Below are 20,026 nucleotides of genomic sequence, written 5' to 3' on the forward strand. Positions count from 1 at the left end.
TCAAGTTTTACTGTAGGTGTGTGAACACGTCCACACACAAAGTAGGAGCAAAGCAATACTACCAGACTCTTCAGTCTCCAAGCCCCTAGACGGCATCCAGTCATGGCTGTTACTGCCAGATTGGCTCAAGAAGCCAGCTGGACCATTCCATCTCCCTGGTTTTTAATATCTTAATATCCCCTTGAGATTCACCCAACCTTCTCACTGGTTGTAAGTACCTCAGTAAATTACTACCTGTTTACTGTGAGGCAGGGTAAATCTGTTCCATCCCGCTAGAAGCAACACATTCTCCTGGGGATTCTTCTTGCATTGATGTGTTTTAATTTAACTTCAACATTTACATCAAGTAAGACTAATATCATGAGTTCTTCTCCTAACATAGTGGTCTTTAACAACACATGCTGAATGGCAGCAAAGTAGGTTGGAGCAGAGCCTACTTCCCCCTGTACCCAGCTAGAACACCTTGCTAATCTTCTGAGGAACAGAGTGAAGAGCCAACAGAATTCCAGCTAGATAAAGTTTGGAGGCCAAAATTGTAGAGGACATTGACAAACAGATGGTAAGGAGATTACATTGGGACAGTAAGGTCCCTGGCACCTGCACAGCGACCAAGGCTCCTGCGGCCCCTGGCCAGGCACCTGCCGTGGTGGTTGGTGCAGCTGCAAGACCTTTGGAGGAGAGCTGGGTCAGCGACTCCCTCCCCTACCAAAGCAGGGAAGACAGCAAGGCACAAGGAGAGACCTGGATGGTTGAAGTCGCCGAGGGGAATAAAGACAAAGTGGGAGACACACAGAGGCTGTGTACACCAACTGGGACTATAGATGCCAGCTAGGTCACTGCCAGAGAAATTAGGGAGCCAGGTGACACCTGAAGAAGGGAGAAGTACTGGGCCATGTCAGACCCTGACCCAGGCAGTCTCCAGTCTGGTTGAAAGTTGGGCCATGTGAAAAACTCGGTGCTTGTTAAGAATGGCGAGCTTAAACAAGTGGGCTGTACTCCAAAAAAGGCTCTCAGCTACTGTTTAAGGAACTCTCATGCAGCGGCTGGCTTGCGAAGAGGATGGAGGTGGTGCACCACACAGACCATTCAGTAGAGGGCAGCCGGGCTCAGGGAGTTAGCAGTCCCCAGAGACACTTAATTTAGTGGGGGAGCTGAACTGCCCTAAAGAGACTTTGAGAGTGTGCAGCACCTAGGCCAGCTAAGAGGCAGAAGGTGGTGTATGAGTTGCCCCTAATCTATGCATCTCACGGGCAACACAAATGGTAAATTAAAGGCACTGGCCTGGTGCAGATGGATGGTGGGGGCCCCGGCAGTGCAGGCAGTGCACGGAGAATCTGGGCTGGAGGCTGGGCAACAGCAAATATTGCGGTCCAGACCTGGTCTCCATCCTCACAAAACCACAGGAAGGGAGAAAAACGAACCCTAGTCTTCTACCCGCTGCATCTAGGAAGACCAGCAGAACTTGCTTGGCAGGTTTAAAGTCAGCAGGAGGCTTTTCTTTTTTCTCCTCCCCCTTCTTCCATCGCCCCCCCCCCTCCAGGAAGTGAGACAATAAAGAGCTGGAGCTGTGAAAGGTCCAGAGACAGATCCAGAGAGGGAGCACAAGGCTAACACCAACATCTGAGAAACTGAGACAAATTTCTCTTTGCTCTCCTATAGAACTTATACTTTATTGTTTATTTGTATTATTATTTTTTCATTATTTTTACTTCTTTTATTTTATTAGTATTTTTATTCCTCTTCTTTCTGTTAGGTTTTCTTCATGTTGATTGCTTAATTGCAGTTTGACTGGTTTGCCTTGTTCTCTCTTTCATATTGTCTTTTAATTTTCCTTCTTTCACTTGACTCATGTTCCAATAACACACTACTCTTGGCCATGTACTTTCTATTCCTATTATTCAGATCATATAGTTCCTGTCACATTATTCTCGTTCCAGTATCATCGCAAATAATTGTTGTTCTATACAATTGTAAATAATACACAGCACCCCTTCATGGTCTTACCCAATTTTCCTATCTTGCTGAGCTTTATTATTTTGTGGTTAACTCTATTCTCTCACACATTACACCTACTTTTTATCCTTCACTCTCACTGTATCTCATCATCTAAATTCACAAATGCTCTGTTTTCTGGGTTCAGCTCACAATCCTTCTCCCCTTTAACAAGAGTTTTATCTGTTTTTCATCTTTTATAAAAAGTGACTAGTTGGGTGAAATATCATAATTAACACTGTACTTACCCAAAGGATCTACTATTTCTTCTCTACTTGTTGATACTTTAAATCCCATATAATACTCTGTTGCTGTCTCAACACATTTTCCCTTCCCCCTGCCACTGATCACATACAAGATTAGGTGGGAGCTGTAATCACTAATATACCTGCTGGAGGAGGGAACCCACCAAAAAGGAAACCACAAATAGGTAAAAACCCAAGTACAACAAGAGAGCCTACACAAAAGGAAAAAGGGCAAATCTAGAGCATTCAGAAAAGGAGATTAAAAAAACCACACCCTGAATCCCACAGAACTCCTACCACAGAAGTTCACCCTACAAAGACAACTAGCAAAGTGGAATATCAGGAAGCACAGAAACAAACAAACAGAGTCACCTAAAATGTGGAGATAAAAAAAGAACCTGCAATCAAAAGGAATGGAAGACTCTCTACTAAAAGAGCTAAATGAAATGGAGGTAAGCAAACTATCAGATATAGAATTCAAAATAATGGTTATAAAGATGCCCAAGGAACACACAGACAACTACAAGGAACTGAGTAATAACTACAACAATATGAAAAAGGAAATAGAAACTATAAACAAAAACAAGGAAGAAATGATGAATACAATTTCTAAAATAAAAAACACACTAGAAGGAATTACAAGGAGGCTGGATAAAGTAGAGCACTGAATTAGTGAGCTGGAAGACAAGGTGGAAAGAAATACCCAGGTAAAGCAGCTACATGAAAATAAGACTCAAAAAGTATGAAGACAGCTTAAAAGAACTCCAAGATAACATGAAATGCAACACCATTTGAATCATAGGGATATCAGAAGGAGAAGAAAAGGAACAAGGGATAGAAACCCTCTTTGAAAAAATAATGACAGAAAACTTTCCGAACCCGGAGAGGGAAAAAAAAAACCCACACAAGTTCAGGAAGCACAGAGGGCCCCAATCAAGATGAACCCAAAGAGGCCCACTCTAAGATACATCATAATTAAAATACCAACTTTTAAAGATGAAGAGAAAATCCTAAAAGCAGCAAGGGGAAACAACAAGTAACATACAAAGGGCACCGATAAGACTAGCAGCTGATTTCTCAACAGAAACACTCCAATCCAGGAGAGAATGACAAGGAATATTATAAGTAATGAAAAATAAAGGTCTGCAACTGAGACTACTCTACCCAGCAAGGCTCTCAATTAAAATGGAAGGTGAAACAAGGAATTTCCCAAACAAAAGAAGGCTAAAAGAATACACCTCCACCAAACCAGCACTTCAAGATATGCTAAAGGGACTGCTATAAGAAGAGGAAGGAAAAGAGGGAGAGAGAGAGGAACACAGGTACAAAGGAGGGGCATGAATAAATACCACAAATAAAAACCTTAAATGTTAATGGATTAAATACGTCAAACAAAAGACATAGGGTAGCTGAATGGATAAGAAAATACGACCCATACACACATGCTGCCTACAAGAGACGCCTCAGGAAAAAAGGTCTACATAGACTGAATATTCGCAAATCAGTAAATGTAATACATCACATAAACAAAAGCAAAGACAAAAATCACATGATCATATCAATAGATGAAGAAAAAGCATTTCTTAAGGTACAGCACCCATTTATGCTAAAAACACTCAGCAAAGTGGAATAGAGGGAGCATTCCTCAACACAATAAAGGCCATATATGAGAGACCTACAGCCAACATCATACTCAATGTGCAAAAACTAAATCTTTTCCACTAAGATCAGGAACAAGACAAGGATGTCCACTTTCACCACTTTTATTCAATATAGTATTGGAAGTTCTAGCCACAGCGATCAGACAAGAAAAGGAAATAAAAGGCATCCAAATTGGAAAGGAGGAAACAAACTGTCACTGTTTACAGATGACATGATAGTGTACATGGAAAATCCTATAGACTCTACAAAAAAACTGCTTGAACTAATTAATGAATTTGGCAAAACAGTGGGATACAAAGTCAATATCCAGAAATTAAAGGCATTTTTGTATACCAACAATGAAACAGCAGAAGCAGAAATCAAGGGAAAAATCCCATTCGATATAGCAAAAAGAAAAATAAAATACCTAGGAATAACCCTAACCCAGGAGGTAAAAGACCTGCATGCAGAAAACTATACAACACTGAAGAAAGAAATCAAGGAAGACACAAACTAATGGAAACATATACCGTGTTCAAGGATTGGAAGAATTAAAATCATTAAAACGTCCAAACTACCCAAAGCAATTCATAGATTCAACACAATCCCTATTAAAATACTAATCACATATTTCACAGACATAGAACAAACACTTCAAAAATTTATACTGAACCATAAACAACCCCAAATAGCTGCTGCAATTTTGAGAAAGAAGAGCAGAGTAGGAGGGATCACAATACCTGATACCAAACTGTATTACAAAGCCGCTGTAATCAAAACAGCCTGGTACTGGCATAAAAACAGGCACATGAACCAGTGGAACAGAACAGAGAGCCCAGAAATAAACCCAAGTCTCTTAATATTCAACAAAGGGGGCAGCAACATAAAATGGAGTATAAATAGCCTCTTCAACAAATGGTGTTGGGAGAGCTGGACAGCTACATGCAAAAAAATGAAACTCGAGCACCAACTTACACCATACACCAAAATAAATTCAAGGTGGATAAAAGACTGAAATAAAGCTGTGACACCATTAAAGTCCTAGAGGAGAACATAGGCAGGAAAATCTCAGATATTTCACACAGCAACATTTTTACTGATATGTCCCCTAGACCAAGAGACATAAAGGAAAGAATAAACAAATGGGATCTCATAAAAATAAAAAGCTTCTGCACAACTAAAGAAAACAGTATTAAAATAAAAATAAATCAACTATATGGGAAAACATATTTGCCAATGATACCTCAGACAAGGGTTTGATCGCCAAAATATATAAAGAACTTACACGACTCCACTCTAAGAAGACATATACCCAATTTAAAAAGGGGCAAAACACTTAAACAGACACTTCTCCTAGGAGGACATACAGAGGACCCAGAGACAGAAAAAGATGCTCTGTATCGCTAGCTATCAGAGAGATGCAAATTAAAACCGCAATGAGATACCACTTCACACTGGTCAGAATGGCCATCATAAACAGAGCAACAAACAAGAAGTGCTGGAAAGGTTGTGGAAAAAAGGGACCCTAGTGCACGGTTGTGGGAATGCAGACTGGTGCAGCCACTGTGGAAAACAGTTTGGAATTTCCTCAGAAAACTAAAAATGGAACTGCCATTTCACCTAGCAATTCCACTGCTGGGATTATACCCTAAGAATCCTGAAACACTAATTCAAGAGAACCTATGCACCTTAATGTTCACAGCAGTACAACTTACAATAGCCAAGTGCTGGAAGCAACCTAAGTGCCCATCAGTAAATAAGTGAACCAAAAAATGATGGTACATTTATACAACGGAATACTACACAGCAGAAGGAAGGAGCTCCTACCCTTCTCAACAGCATAGATGGATCTGGAGAGCATTATGCTAAGTGAAATAAGCCAGGCAGTGAAAGAGAAATACCATATGGTCTCACCTATAAGTGGAACCTAATCAACAAAACAAGCAATCAAAATACAACCAGAGACATTGGAATAAAGAACAAATTGACAGTAACCAGAGAGGAGGGGGGTGAGGGATAATAGGTGATAATAGGGGAAGGGCCATCAAGGAACATGTATAAAGGACCCAAGGACAAAGCCAAGGGGGGTAGGTTCAAGGGTGGGGAAGGGTGGGGCAGGGGTCATCGTGGTATGAAAATGGAGACAAACGTACTTGAACAACAATAAAATTAATATTTTTAAATGACACTTTTGAAGGTGAAAGAAGGTACTATTAATAATTATTCATATATGGTCACCCAACCATAAAGTGTTACCCAAGCTCCCTAGTAGGGCGCAAGCATATGATCACTGTTAAGGACCTAGTTTGGTGAACTGTCCAGCTGGTCCATCCTTATGCTTTAGGAACCTAATCAACAAAACAAACAAACAAGCAAAATATAACCAGAGACATTGAAATTAAGAACAAACTGACAGTAACCAGAGGGGAGGTGGGAGGGCATAATGGGACGGGGGGAGAAGGGTGAAGGGCTTTCATGAACAACTATACAGGACACATGGACGAAACCAAGGGAGGGATGGAATCAGGGGACGGAGGTGGGGATGGCTGAGGTAGTGGGGACAGGTGGGGAGAAAGGGCAGACAACTGTACCTGGAGAACAATAAAATTTTTTAAAATAGGAAAAAAAAATAAAATAGGAGAAAGAAAACAGAACTTAGTCTGTGATGAAGCTTTTTACTGGTCCCAGAGAAATAAGAATTATTAATAATCATAAGATTTTTATAAAGCTAACCTAATCCAATTTTTTAAAGTTATATTATATTCTAAAGTTATGCCCTTCCCATCCTGTTTTGGCAATTAAATGTCATTTCAAGTGTGTAAAAAAACATACAACAACACACACTTATCATTATACTGATAATAGATTCAAGTTTCTTTACCTGCACAAGTTTGAGATTCCAGGGTGGATGGTTTATCAAACCTTCTAACTGCACCTGGTGTTCTACTGCAGCTTGTAGTTCCACGTAAGTATTACTATCCAGTTGCAATCCTGGAAACAGGTCATTGATTAAGCTGAGGAATAGTGGTTCATCTTCATCAACCTAAGATGGCATAGAATAAATTTACTCGTTCAGTTGACAAATATTCACGGACCAACTAGGAAGCACATAGCACTTGTCATTTCATGCCTGGAGAATAATTTATTACTCTCCTCCCCAGACTTGCATCCTCTAGTACTTTCTCCTGAACACTACCACTGAATCCACATCACCTATAGCATCGCACCCAAAATTCCTTGCATTCAAAGTCTTCTATCGTCCACCACTCCAAGGTTTGATCTCATTACTTTACCATATGAATGCTCTGCTTCTCACAGACAGGTATATACATTAACCTTAAAAACATGCAATTAACAGTCCAAGCCCATGAAAATAAAATGTTAATATTTGTTTAAATAAGGAAAATATACATGGCTCTGCATGACTGGCTCATCCAGCATCAGCTGGATAACCATCAGAGCACAGTTCTCACTTCCTTTTTTTTAACTTCTTTTTATTGTAGTTCAAGTACAGTTGTCTCCAATTCCCCTCCCACCTCTCCCCCTTACCCCAGGTATCCCCACTTCCCAGCCTTGACCCTACCCTCCTTTGGTTCTGTGTTTGTGTCCTTTATAGATATTCCTGAAAACTCTTCCCCCCTTCCCCCCACATTATCCCCTCCCACCTCCCCTCTGGTTACTGTCAGTTTGTTCTTAATTTCAATGTCTCTGATTATATTTTGCTTTATTGTTTGTTTTGTCGATTAACTTCCACTTATAGGTAAGATCGTACGGTATTTGTCTTTCACCACCTGGGTTATTTCACTTAGCTTCCAGAATTCTTGCCTACGAGTTTCAAGAATCCTTAAGGGAAGCAGTGAGATGTACTGGAAGGAGGAGAAAATTTGGCATCAGAAGGTCTCGTGGACCTTTTGTTCCAGTTTCTCAACTGACTGTGCTTGTGGATGGGTTCCCTCCTAAGTAAAATGGCAATAAGCGCACTGGCCATCCAAATCCCACAGAGTGCCCATGAGACTCAAACGAGACAACACCCCCAAAAGGTTCTATAATAGTCATGAACTACACAGGCATTAATTGTCTGTTTTTATAACTACAATGTGAGCTTCCTTAGAACCATTTCTTCTTCAACCTTGTTCTCCTAGGGTATGGACACAATATAGAGAGTCCCTTGAATAAATACCACATGAACCTGCCCATCAGCTAGTTTAAAACAGCCTGGCTCACTGTGACAAGAGTGAAATCAGGGCAATCACTATTATAATCTCCACAGCAAACATTCAATGCATTTTTAGAAAACAGAAATAATGCTGATGTTTTGGGAGAGAAATAGCTGAGATGGACCAAGCATAGACAGATAAAGCAGAAAGTGCTCGTGGTTTCCTGTGAATCCAGATGTTCATGTTTAGAACGTGTCCCATCATGAACAATGGTAGAATACTGGGCTGAGATTTGGGGACCGAAGCCCACTGATGAAGCCTGTTTTACAGCACACACCCGACAGGAAGATGCATTTCCAGCCCTCACTGGTCATACAGGCCATGGGGAGTCACATACTCCCGGTAATTACTGATGCTCACAGCCTAACATGAGCCAACCCCCACTTGTCAGCCAAGTAGAAAGAAACCAGGTCAAATTCTGGAAAGAGGAGTAAACTCAAGAGAAGAGAAATACCAATTTGGAAAGGTTCATATCTCTTAGTCCTCTCATCACAATGCTTAATTCACTGTCTTCTGGTCTGGCTCTTTTCTGAGATCCAAGTGTCCTCAACACAGATAGGATATTTCTCAACCCAAAGTCATAATGAACCTAAGATGGGAAAAGAGGGAAGAAGAAGATTTAATTGAAATACTCTAACTGAAGGCCCACTATATACATATAGGAAGGTATTCTGATACATATATACTACAGTTTGGAGTAGCTGAGCTGCAAAGTTTTACTAGCTAAATTCTTTCACCTTTAACAGAAAAGTGATCATTCCGTTGGGAAGATCAAGCTGTACTATACAGTATTCACACTTTAAATATCTTCTCAGAATAAAACAGTCTGATGCAGCCTGAGAGGCAGGTTTAAAATACATAAACAAACAGATTCTGTGTAACCCCATTTATATAACATTTCTGAAATAAAATTACAGAGATGGAGAGGGGATTAGGGGTTTGGGAGAGAGGTGGCTGTGGCTGTGAAAGGGGTAGCATGAGGGAACCCTGTAGTGATAAAACAGGTCTGTATGTCGACTGTGGTGGTGGTGTTACGAATCTACACATGCGATGTAATTGCACACACACACACTGAGTGAAACCTTAACAAACTCTGGATTGTAGCAATGTTCATTATCTCGTTTTGTTACTGTACTATAGTTATAAGATTTCAACTTTGAAGGAAGTAGGCTAATGAATACATGGACCCTCCTGATACATTTCTTTCCAACTTTTGGTGAATTTATAATTATTCGAAAATAAAGAGGACTTTAAAATGCATAACCAACAGGGCAAAGTAATTATAAATATACTTTAGAAAAGAGTCAATGGGATTTTCTTAAGCTTGCTGATCAGCATTTATCAAGGTCAAATTGCTAAGTAAAAATATCAAGTTTTATATCTAGGGGAGAAAATAAAAGTACACTTACCTGCTTAGTAAGTTGCTCCTCACAGAGTTTGTAAAGAACATAAAACTTCTGAGCCAAGATAACATTTTCAAGAAAACCACAGCTTGCAAGTTTAACTCGCATAATGATCTGAAAAATTAATATAGTGAGATTTTCAACAACTTGTATGAAAAACAAGAACATAAATCACATTTTTAAACCCCAATGCATACCTGTCTATCCGGAACCATCATAGCAACTGTTCTAAACTGAATTTTTAAGTTTTCTGGTAGTTCCTGGCGCCCAGCATATCCAGGGTTCTAAAAGTTAAAAGTATTTAATTTTTTAATTGATGTTACATCACTCTGTTACATATTTCCATTATACTAAAAAAAGGCACACACACCACTTTGTGTAGCAAAAATTAAGCATTGTTTATCTATTGGTTAAGAAAACAGAAAATTGAAAAAATGAATAAATACCTAGATAATTATGATTCAAAATATGTTATTGAAAGAAGAAAATTCAGGATTTCACACTGATGTACTTAGGTACTTTTTATTTTCTCTCTTCAATTATTATTTTCAGTCAAAATTATAGAGTTCTTTGGCTGATGCAGTACCATTTTAAAAACCCATGGTAGTGAGGGAATAAAAACAGGTGTGATAAGAAAAATACTGAAAAGGACAAATGTAGAGCTAGAAAGGAAGTTAAGTCCTCATAAGTAGCTATAGGTTGAGGACAGGTCAGACCCAAAAGTCCCAAGGGTAAGATTAGGAGTTCAAAGACAAACAAGGCAAAGAGAGGTCAGTTATTTTGGGGAAGTATACTAGATACCCACAAGCCCTGACAATTTACTGGGTACTGTCAATAGACAAGATACCTTGCTCTATGCTGGGAATACAGAGATTGCTGGCTGCCTATCAGTACTCCTTCTTTTCTCCTTCCCTAGTCACAGAAACCCATCTACAAGCTGGGAGCATCACTACCCAGATTAAAAATTACATTTCCCATCCAGTGTGACACCGTGAGATGCAAAGAGACACACTGTATGAAACAACTGCAGCAAAACAGTGATGCTTCTATAGTATTTTAGTCATAAGGTGACCTGGAAGTTGGAAACCATGATGGAGTAGAAATGCAGAAGAATCTTAAGAGAATTAACTCTTATGTGTTAAGCCACTATTTTTCATGTCTCAGTCATTCACAGCCTAACCTAGTATCTAATCGATGTTTCCAATATTATCCTTACTCCAAGGAGAACATGAAACTTCTCTTAAGAAGTTGGTGCTATGCCACAGTTATCACAACAAGTATCTTCATCCCATTTTCTAAGTTATAACTGATTTCTTCAGGATCATTATTTACCCCCAACTGCTTTTCAGACATCTGCTTACAATATAACTTATCAGAAACTTTCCTTACTTTGCTTCCTATGGTTTATCCAATGGGACAGTTAAAACTCAGAGTACTTTGTGTTATCTTGAAACTTAGAGATTTAACTAAATAAAAAACATTAAGTAAAACTGGTTCAGTGTTCACTTCACTTTTCTAATTCATAGAAACCCCTATTTATTCATGTCTTTGGTTTTCTATCTGTACAACATTGAATCCCAAAGCTCTGCTCTCAAACTTCAAACACATGGTAAATGAATTTACCGCAGTTCTTTGCTCTATGACCTTACGGAATTATTTGGGAAGTTTTAAGTCATACCTATTACCCTTTCCTAAATTTCAGAGAAAATCAAACGTAGAGGGTAAGTAGCCAGGTGTTGACGTTAGACGATATCATCTTTCTCTAACCGGCTGTGTGACTTGAGCAAGTGTTTAAATCTCTCTGTGCCTCGGGTACCTCAGTTATAAAATAGCTACCATGCAAAGTCAGGTCCTGACTACACTCCCCTGCCCCCTGAAGTTACGTGTGGCATGTAAATTGTTTTCACTTATGGTTCTGACTTGTGTCACTTCTGGACAGAAACTCTAAGAGCCAGAGCGTAATTGTTCATGTTCTTTCATGTTCTCTTTTTCCTGTGCTACAGAAACCAGCAAAGACTGAGAGAGTACCAGAGGAAGGGCATATACAGCAGACCCTGCCCTCCCCACCAACCCCACTGACAGGGAGAAACAAATCTTTGACATATTAAGCCACTAAGATTTGGCTGTTGTTACTATAGCTACCCTGTTAGATACAATGCAGAAAACATATAGCCCATCACCTTACACATAATAAGTGTTTAATTAACAGTAGCTATTATTATAATTAACATCTCGTTATTCTGTCTTCTGTCTAGGGTATTTTTAATACTAAAAAAAAATCATATGATTTAAAAGAATAGCTCTTGACCCCCAGATCGACAGTCATTACCCACTAATAGATACTTTCTTGTACTTAAGTCTATAACCATTAAACCAACCAAATTGCATTTAAAACCTATGTTCTCACCATTGTTAAGAAGATTCCAAATTCTGGATTTAAATCAACACAATCACCATCAGAAAAAATAAACTGTTTTTTTCTTTCTTTTCTTGCTGTCAAAACAATATAAATTTGTTGGGCTGCCACTGATAAGACGGGCAATTCAATTCTGTTAAATTCATCAAAACAGCCCCAAGAACCTGACTGTGCAAGACCTGGTATGAAAAACAGTTAATTTGAAAAGCTTTACTTCTTAATAGCATTTCTCCAAAATGCTCTCAAACAATTATATATTAAAATACAATTTATATAAAATTTCATGTCTGGCTATTTAGAAAGATATATTTAATTCCAGTGATATAAAGAGGTCTCGTTATTTGTACACAATCACCGAGACACTGAACATAGCACAGTGTCAAAACGAAAGAATGGGCATGTCATTGCACTCAGGGATGCTGTGGGGGGGATGAAGTTTGACTCCATCTGGAGGCCCCACCTTTGGTAGGGATTGGGGAGGAAGGGGCTGTATGTTTGGGGAAACTGACAAAACAAGGAATGTCCTCTCTGAGTCAGACATCTCTGCTCCTTTCTTGTTAAAATGAAAGAAATGTCAGGAGGCTGGGTAAGACAGAGAAGAGCCTAAGGGATTTTTATTTATTGCTTACAAAACCCAGCACAAAGACCTGGATATTGTGAACACTGCTCCTGTCTAATCTCTAAGAATGAAAACCTTCATTATCTTCAGGTGCATGAAATGCTCTTCTTTTATTTTTGCCCCCTCCCCCTCGTTTTTCTTCTCTCTCCTTTGGGAATTTCCATTACAAATGTTGGAATTTATAAAGCTATCCCTATTGATACAAGGTGCAGCCAGGGGAGGGGGGGCCAAAAAAAAGATTTGGAATGGTGTCCAGAATTCAAAGTATATAGAAATATTGGAGAGACATAAAAGATGTCCTCACCACCCCCCCCCAGGGGGAAGGGAGGAATGCACCAGGGCCATTAAGAGCTGTTTTGCATAGCAATAGTTTTGCAGCTAACCTCTGGAATGATTATTTAACACATCTATAACCTTTAACTGGTTTCATAGATATGTTAAATAGTTGTGGCCAAGTTTTGAGCCAGGGAGAAGGGAGTGGCTGGGGACTCAGGATGAAACTAGGGGCTGCGCCCCTGAGTGAGAAGCACCGGTGTGAGAGCTTGGAAAAGATGGGCTCCAGGACATGAGGGGATAACTGCCCAGGTGAGGAGAGAGCCACGCGGTTTCAGCAGAGTGAGGACCCCCTCTTGGTGAGGTGAAAGAGGGAGCCACGTGGTTTTGGCAGAATGCGGACCCCCTCTTTCCCAGGTGAAAGGGAAAAACCACGCAGCTTTGCCAGAATGGAGATCCCTGCAGCCAGGTGAAGAAGAAAGCCACATGCTTTTGGTAGAGTGCGAACCCCTGCAGCTTTGGTAGAAGAGGCCCACGCGGCTTTGGGATGCTCTCTTTGGCCGAGTGGCCTGGAAAGCAAGAGAGACTTTGACTGGAACTGGGTACAAAGAACTCTTGCCAGTGGACCATGAGAGGGTACCACAGTACTTTGGATTAACTAGAGAGAGATCCTGCCTACACGGCGACACAGCTGATGGTGCTAACAGCCTGCAACACAGACGTGTGCTCTTTTCCTGATTTACGGCACCCGGAGTTGGGACAGTGGGAGAAGGGAGAGCTGTGTGGGTGTAGGTGTATACCCTAAAGGACTTTGCTATTTTAGTGGTGGCATTAGGCCTGAATAGCATTAAATAAACATTTTGTTTCCTTTTCACAAATCTCTGGCATTGAGAGACGTCTTTCCAATTGGTGGCGGAGAGAAGAGCCCAGTAGATTTTAGTATTAGTCCTTGGGAGGGACCCCTGTTGTGTAGCAATATTTGGCATCCCTAGGTGGGCCAGATATTGCCCCCTCCCTCGGACCTCTTGTTCGGTAACACTATGACCCCTAAGTTTTTTTTTAAACTTTCCATTTCCTTTTGTAATGTATTGTCTTGGCTAGATATTCATCCCAATTCACGAGGTTTTTTAATTTACATTTTCAGTATCCAAATTTTCTAGTAGTTTTTTTTTTCATAGCAGCTTGTTATTTTTAAATCAGTAGTATGTGATAAATTCTTAAACCTCTTTAAACTGTTAATTTTATTTACTTTTGAATTTTCTTCTGTTTTCTGTTAACCAGTTTAGCAGTAGGTCTCTGATTTGCCTTCCTAATTCCTTCAAATATGTTATGAGACTTTGTTATCACTGTGTATGTGTATATTTCCGCATCTATAATGCAAATTCCCATTTGCAGGATGCGTTCCTGCCTCTGGTATTTGAGGAAAGGGATGGGAGACAAGAGAGCCTCCTCTCTAAGCCTGGGGCTTGCAGTCGGACCTGTTGCTCTGATTGTCTCTCCAGCACAAGCCCCTGCCTGGGGTTGATCTTTGTCAGGATTCCCACATCAGATAACTGTGCTACAGCTTTTATATGGAGTAGAAATGCTTTTCCTTTGCCTTCTGCTATACTTGTGGTATCATGGGGTTTACCTTGCACTCTGGCCTGCTTCTCTCAGCCATCCCCAACCCTCGAGCTGGGAGTGATCCACAGGTAAGGACTCTTCTCTTTGATTAGAAAATGATTCTCCAGGTTCAAAAATGTTTTAACAGACAGGCAGTTAAGAATAATAATATAATGAATACCCATGCATCCACCTGTCAAATCTTAACAATATGCTTCAGATTTCATTCTAAAAAATAATGTTAGAACTAAAGTTAGAGTCCCTGTATATCCTTCTTGGATCCATATTCCCTCCTTCTCTGGAGGTAACCTCTACACTGAACTTGATGCCCATGGTTCCTATGCATACTTTTAACTATTGCTCTCATGCATGTGTTCATGAACACTGTGTTATTTTGCATGTTCAAAGTTTATGTGTATCTATCTACATCTGTCTATACATAAAAAATATATATCCTCTATATGTATATATAGAATAAAATATTGTATTTTACTATAAAATATTGTACATATCCTCCCAAAATTTGAATCATTAGTTCAGTATTTTTCTGAGACTTATCTGTACTGACACATGAAGATCTAATTCACTATTTTAAAAGGCTGTGCTGTATAGTATTCCATTGCATAAACATACCAGTTTAAAAATTCCTTCTACTCTCAATGGATATTTGGGTTGCTCCTAACAATTTGTTATAACAACATGTCAGTCTTGCTCACGTCTTCTGGCAATCTGTGTGAGGAGTGGGAATGCTTGCTGCTCAGAGTAGGGGCACCTTTACATCTACCACCAGTTACCAAACTGTTCTCTGAAGCAGCTCTACCAGTTTACACACACATAAGGAGTTGCAATTTCTACTCGTTCTCACTGACATGGTTTAGTCAGACTTTCCAATTTTTGCCAATTTGGCAGGAGTGAGACCAGCAACTCACTATCATTCTGTGCTTCTTGATAATTTGAAGAAGATGCAGCAGGAGGTAGGAGAGCTGAGAATACACAGCATGCTTTTTCTACCAAACAAGGTACACTCCCACCAGTAGCGGATGGTTGTTTCTGTTGCTCTATATGTTGCTACCAAGTTGGGAAAAAAGTCCTACTTATATTGTGTTAATCTGGTGTGAACAAAATGGAATCTCTTTGTAATGTACAATTCTTTCATCAAGGGTCATTTGTCTATCTTCATTTGTGCAATGACTGTTTAAGATTTTTCCTCATTTTTCTATTGGGTTATTTCTTTTTCATTGATTCACGGGCTTTACTCATATATTTGGGATAGTGATCCTTTGTAGGTAGAATACATTGCTAATGCTGTTCCCAAATTTCTGGCATGATGTTTCTCTCTTTTTGGTATCCACTGATGAACAGATGTTTTTAACTTAGAGTAGGCAAAGTATCCATTTTTGTATTAAAAATCCCTTTTACTCTGAACACAAAGATATTTTTATTACCTCCCCAAAAACCTTACAGTCTTGCCTACCACATTTAGACATTTAATTCCTAGAACTAAGTTTTATATATGATTTAAGCGTATAATTTTTATATATGTAGGGATCCAATTTCCCTTTTTAAATAGTAATCAACTGTTGTCCCAGAACAATTTATTGTAAAGTTTGTCTCTTCATCACTGATTTATAGTAATACCTTTGCCATCTGTCAAGTATCCTTGGCTTATTTTTGCATTCTCTATTATATTCCACTGGTCTATTCATCAACCCCTGCACAAATACTACACTCTCTAAATTACATTATAAATGGTATCTTTCTGAAATTCATTTTGTTTTTTATGATTTATCAAAATAAAGTTTATTTTGTGTTGATTGTATATTCTACAAAACTTGCTAAATTCTATTTTTCTATAGATTTTGTTGAATTTTTTTAAGTGTACTATATCACTTGTAAAGAATAAAATTTTTCCTTCTTTCATTCCAATCTTTCTATTTTTGTTATTGTTTTTTACTGCATAGGGTAGAATCTGAATACAGGAGTGACTACAAAAAATAATGGGAATGCCTATCTTATACCTATTTCAAATTTTCAAGTATGATGTTTGCTTTGGACATCCTTTATCAAAAGAGCCATATGGATGAATATTTGGGGGAAGAATTTAAGGAAAGTAAGAATAAGGGATCTGCAAAGGAAATTTGCTTTGAACATTTGAGAAACATCAGAAAGGTCAATGCAGCTGCAGTAGAGAGGGTGAGGGGAGCAGAGAGTATTAGGAGGTGGAATCAGGTCAGAACATTACAATGGGGAGCAGGCAGGTGTAATTGTATAAGACAATACAGGATAATTGTAGGGATGTTGGCTTTTACTCTGAGTGAAGCCACTAGGCAGCTTTCAGCAGGAGAGCATCACAATCTGACTTACATGCAGATGTATTGCTATTGTGCTGTTTTGAGACTAGAATGGAGAGGACAAGGGTAAACACAGGGAGGCCAATTAGGTGGCTTTTTGGAATAGTGCAGGTGAGAGATGATGATTGGCTTGAACTAGTATGCTGCAGTGGGGATCAGAGGTGATCAGATTTGGGGTGTATTTTGAGGATAATAGAGTTTGGTGACAGTGTAAATGTGCGTCTGAGAGAAAAACAAAGATTTTTTTGTCTGAGCATCTGGAAGAATAAAGTTGCTACTTAGTGTGATGGGGAAGGCTGAGGATGGACTAGATACGGGGTGAGGAGATCACAGGTTTAGCCCTATTAGACATCTTGATACAGGGTGCAGCCGGGGGGGGGCCCCAAAAAAAGATTTGGAATGGTGTCCAGAATTCAAAGTGTATAGGAATATTGGAGAGACATATAAGATGTCCTCACCCCTCCCCCCAGGGGGAAGAAACGAATGGAGCTAGGCCATTTGAGAGCTGTTTTGCATAGCAACAGTTTTGCAGCTAACCTCTGGAATGATTATTTAACATATCTATAACCTTTAACTGGTTTCATAGATATGTTAAATAGTAGTGGCCAAGTTTGGAGCCAGGGAGAAGGGAGTAGCTTGGGAACTCAAGATGGAACTAGCGGGGACTGAGGATGGAACTAGGAGGACTCAAGATGGGAACTAGGGTCTGCGCTCCTGAATGAGAAGGGAGAGGACTTGGACTCAGGACGTAACTAAGGGCTGCTCTCCTGAGTGAGAAAGACTGGGACTCAGGAGGATGTAACTAAGGTCTGTATTCCTGAGTGAGAAGGGCTTGGGGACTCAGGATGGTAACGAGGGGCTGCACTCCTGAGTGAGAAGGGCTTGGACTCAGGATGGAAACTAGGGTCTGCGCTCTGGAGGAGTGCCTGTGTGGGAGCTTGGAAAAGACTGGCTCCAAGACATGAAGGGCCCCCACTTGGCCAGATGAAGAGAGAGCCACGCGGTTTCAGCAGAGTGAGGACCCCCTCTTGGTGAGGTGAAAGAGGGAGCCACGCGGTTTTGGCAGGGTGCGGACCCCCTCTTTCCCAGGTGAAAGGGAAAAACCACGCAGCTTTGCCAGAATGGAGATCCCTGCAGCCAGGTGAAGAAGAAAGCCACATGCTTTTGGTGGAGTGCGAACCCCTGCAGATTTGGTAGAAGAGGCCCACGCGGCTTTGGGATGCCCCTTTGGCCGCGTGGCCTGAAAAGCAACAGAGACTTTGACTGGAACTGGGTACAAAGGACTCTTGCCAGTGGACCATGAGAGGGTACCACAGTACTTTAGATTAACTCAAGATCCTGTGTGCACAGTGACACAGCTGATGGTGCCAGCAGCCTGCAATACAGACGTGTGCTCTTTTCCTGATTTACGGTACCCAGAGTTGGGACAGTGGGAGAAGGGAGAGCTGTGTGGGTGTAGGTGTATACCCTAAAGGACTTTGATATTTTAGTGGTGGCATTAGGCCTGAATAACATTAAATAAACATTTTGTTTCCTTTTCGCAAATCTCTGGCATTGAGAGATGTCTTTCCAATTGGCGGCAGACAGAAGGGCCCAGTAGATTTTAGTATTTTGTTTTTGGGAGGGGCCCCTGTTGTATAGCAGTTTTGGGCATCCCTAGGTGGGCCAAATATTGTATTGCCCCTCCCTCGGACCTCTTGTTCGGTAACAATCTCAGTTGGAGATGTCAAGTAATAGAGGTCAATTACATGTATGAATCTGAAATTTCAAGGAGTCCAAGCTAGAGATATAAATTTGATCACACAGATAGTATTTAACGAAGGGGTCTGTGTGAGATCACCAACAGAATGCATGTAGATAGAAAAGAGAGGACCACCAAGCACTGAGTTCTAAGACTGAAGTGCTCTCTAATCTTTTTTTCTTTGCTCATCTGAAACCATCTCCTATCTTTCAAGATTTTCTCAGAATATCCCCTCTGTTGATGGTTCTCCCTCTCCTTCTCCAGTGATTCAATGCTTTAAAAAAAAAATCAGTCATTTCAGTGGGGCTTGTTAACATGTGTCATTGGTTTGTTATCTTCATTTTATCGCCTCCACCACTGTTTCCACCATTGGTAACAAACTGACTCCATTTTCATAATTCAGTACACATTCAACTCATGGACTCTCATGCCAGTAATATTATTGAAGCAATGAAACTGACAATATCCAGCCATTTTTTACCAAGAAAAATGGCAATATCATATGCATCAACCACTACTAATTTTGCTATGTGGGAAAGTATCACTTTAGATTAATATCAGAAAATAAGCACAAAAATAAATTCTCCAAAAATAATTGAACTGTTTGACACTTGCCTTTAAAAATCCTTCCTAGCCCTCGGAAATCCATTTGATCTGAGCAGTTAAACACGACCACATACTTTCCCAAACATCTTCCCATGTCTTTTGTAGTTTCTGTTTTGCCAGTGCCCGCAGGCCCTGCTGGAGCACCTCCCATGTTCATTCCCAAAGCCTGTGCTAAAGTTATATAACATCTGCAAATGTCAATCGGATAGGGCATTGTGAGTATGCGGTAACACATTCCACATTTCAGTAAAGCACAAGCAAAAGGACATTGTGATTGGAATGGGCCCATTTCCTTTAGAATTTAAGCTGCTCACATGTAAGACAGGCAACCAAACAAGACTGGAATACCTGACATTCATTAGTAGTAGTAAAGCGAGTGACTGCAAAATTTTCTTGGGACAAACTTCTAAACTCCACAACAAGCTGGTATAAGCCAACTCTAATACACCATAGAAAATTGTTTTTCTATGAAATGTTTCATTTATTCAGATAAGTTAAAGAATAATCTAATAAATCTCCTTGTTTCTATGACCAAGCTTTGGTGACATTTGTTTCAGAACTAAGTAAAACTTAGTAAAGCTTCATGGTGCATGAAGCTTTGTGTGTAAACATCAATGGGAGGGGAAATACACTGACAAATTTATGTGGCAGTGGCACCGGGCAGAGAAAGGCAAGCTGCGTGAATCTAGAGGAGGCTGAAGAGGAGGCTGAAGACCAAACTGAAATGCTGTCATTTTACCTGGAGGCAGCCCTATGTAAAGTAATGGCAGAATTAATTGTTCTAGGATCCAATTTAAGTTAATTCTACAAACATTTATTGAGTGTCTTCTAAGCCCAACATATTGAACTGTCGCAGATACGTAAAGATGAAAAAGACTGAGTTCTAGTCTAGCATCATATACTAGAAAAAGCTATGAGGG

At 40.0% G+C, this 20,026-nt stretch overlaps 1 protein-coding gene across 1 annotated transcript in view; it reads right to left on the minus strand.

The window, feature by feature from the left end:
• Nucleotides 1–20,026, minus strand: part of DNAH8 (dynein axonemal heavy chain 8) — a 313,373-nt gene that overhangs the window by 163,316 nt on the left and 130,031 nt on the right. The window contains exons 41-46 of the mRNA XM_053671408.1: nucleotides 19,116–19,294; nucleotides 11,906–12,093; nucleotides 9,696–9,782; nucleotides 9,505–9,612; nucleotides 8,550–8,684; nucleotides 6,760–6,921 (exon numbers count right to left, since the gene is read on the minus strand). Of these exons, the coding sequence (XP_053527383.1) occupies nucleotides 6,760–6,921; nucleotides 8,550–8,684; nucleotides 9,505–9,612; nucleotides 9,696–9,782; nucleotides 11,906–12,093; nucleotides 19,116–19,294 (859 nt within the window). The remainder of the gene's footprint in view (nucleotides 1–6,759; nucleotides 6,922–8,549; nucleotides 8,685–9,504; nucleotides 9,613–9,695; nucleotides 9,783–11,905; nucleotides 12,094–19,115; nucleotides 19,295–20,026) is intronic.

The sequence above is a fragment of the Artibeus jamaicensis genome, unplaced genomic scaffold, assembly GCF_021234435.1.
Source record: "Artibeus jamaicensis isolate MK-2021 breed Jamaican fruit bat unplaced genomic scaffold, CSHL_Jam_final contig_1803, whole genome shotgun sequence".
Classification (NCBI taxonomy): domain Eukaryota; kingdom Metazoa; phylum Chordata; class Mammalia; order Chiroptera; family Phyllostomidae; genus Artibeus; species Artibeus jamaicensis.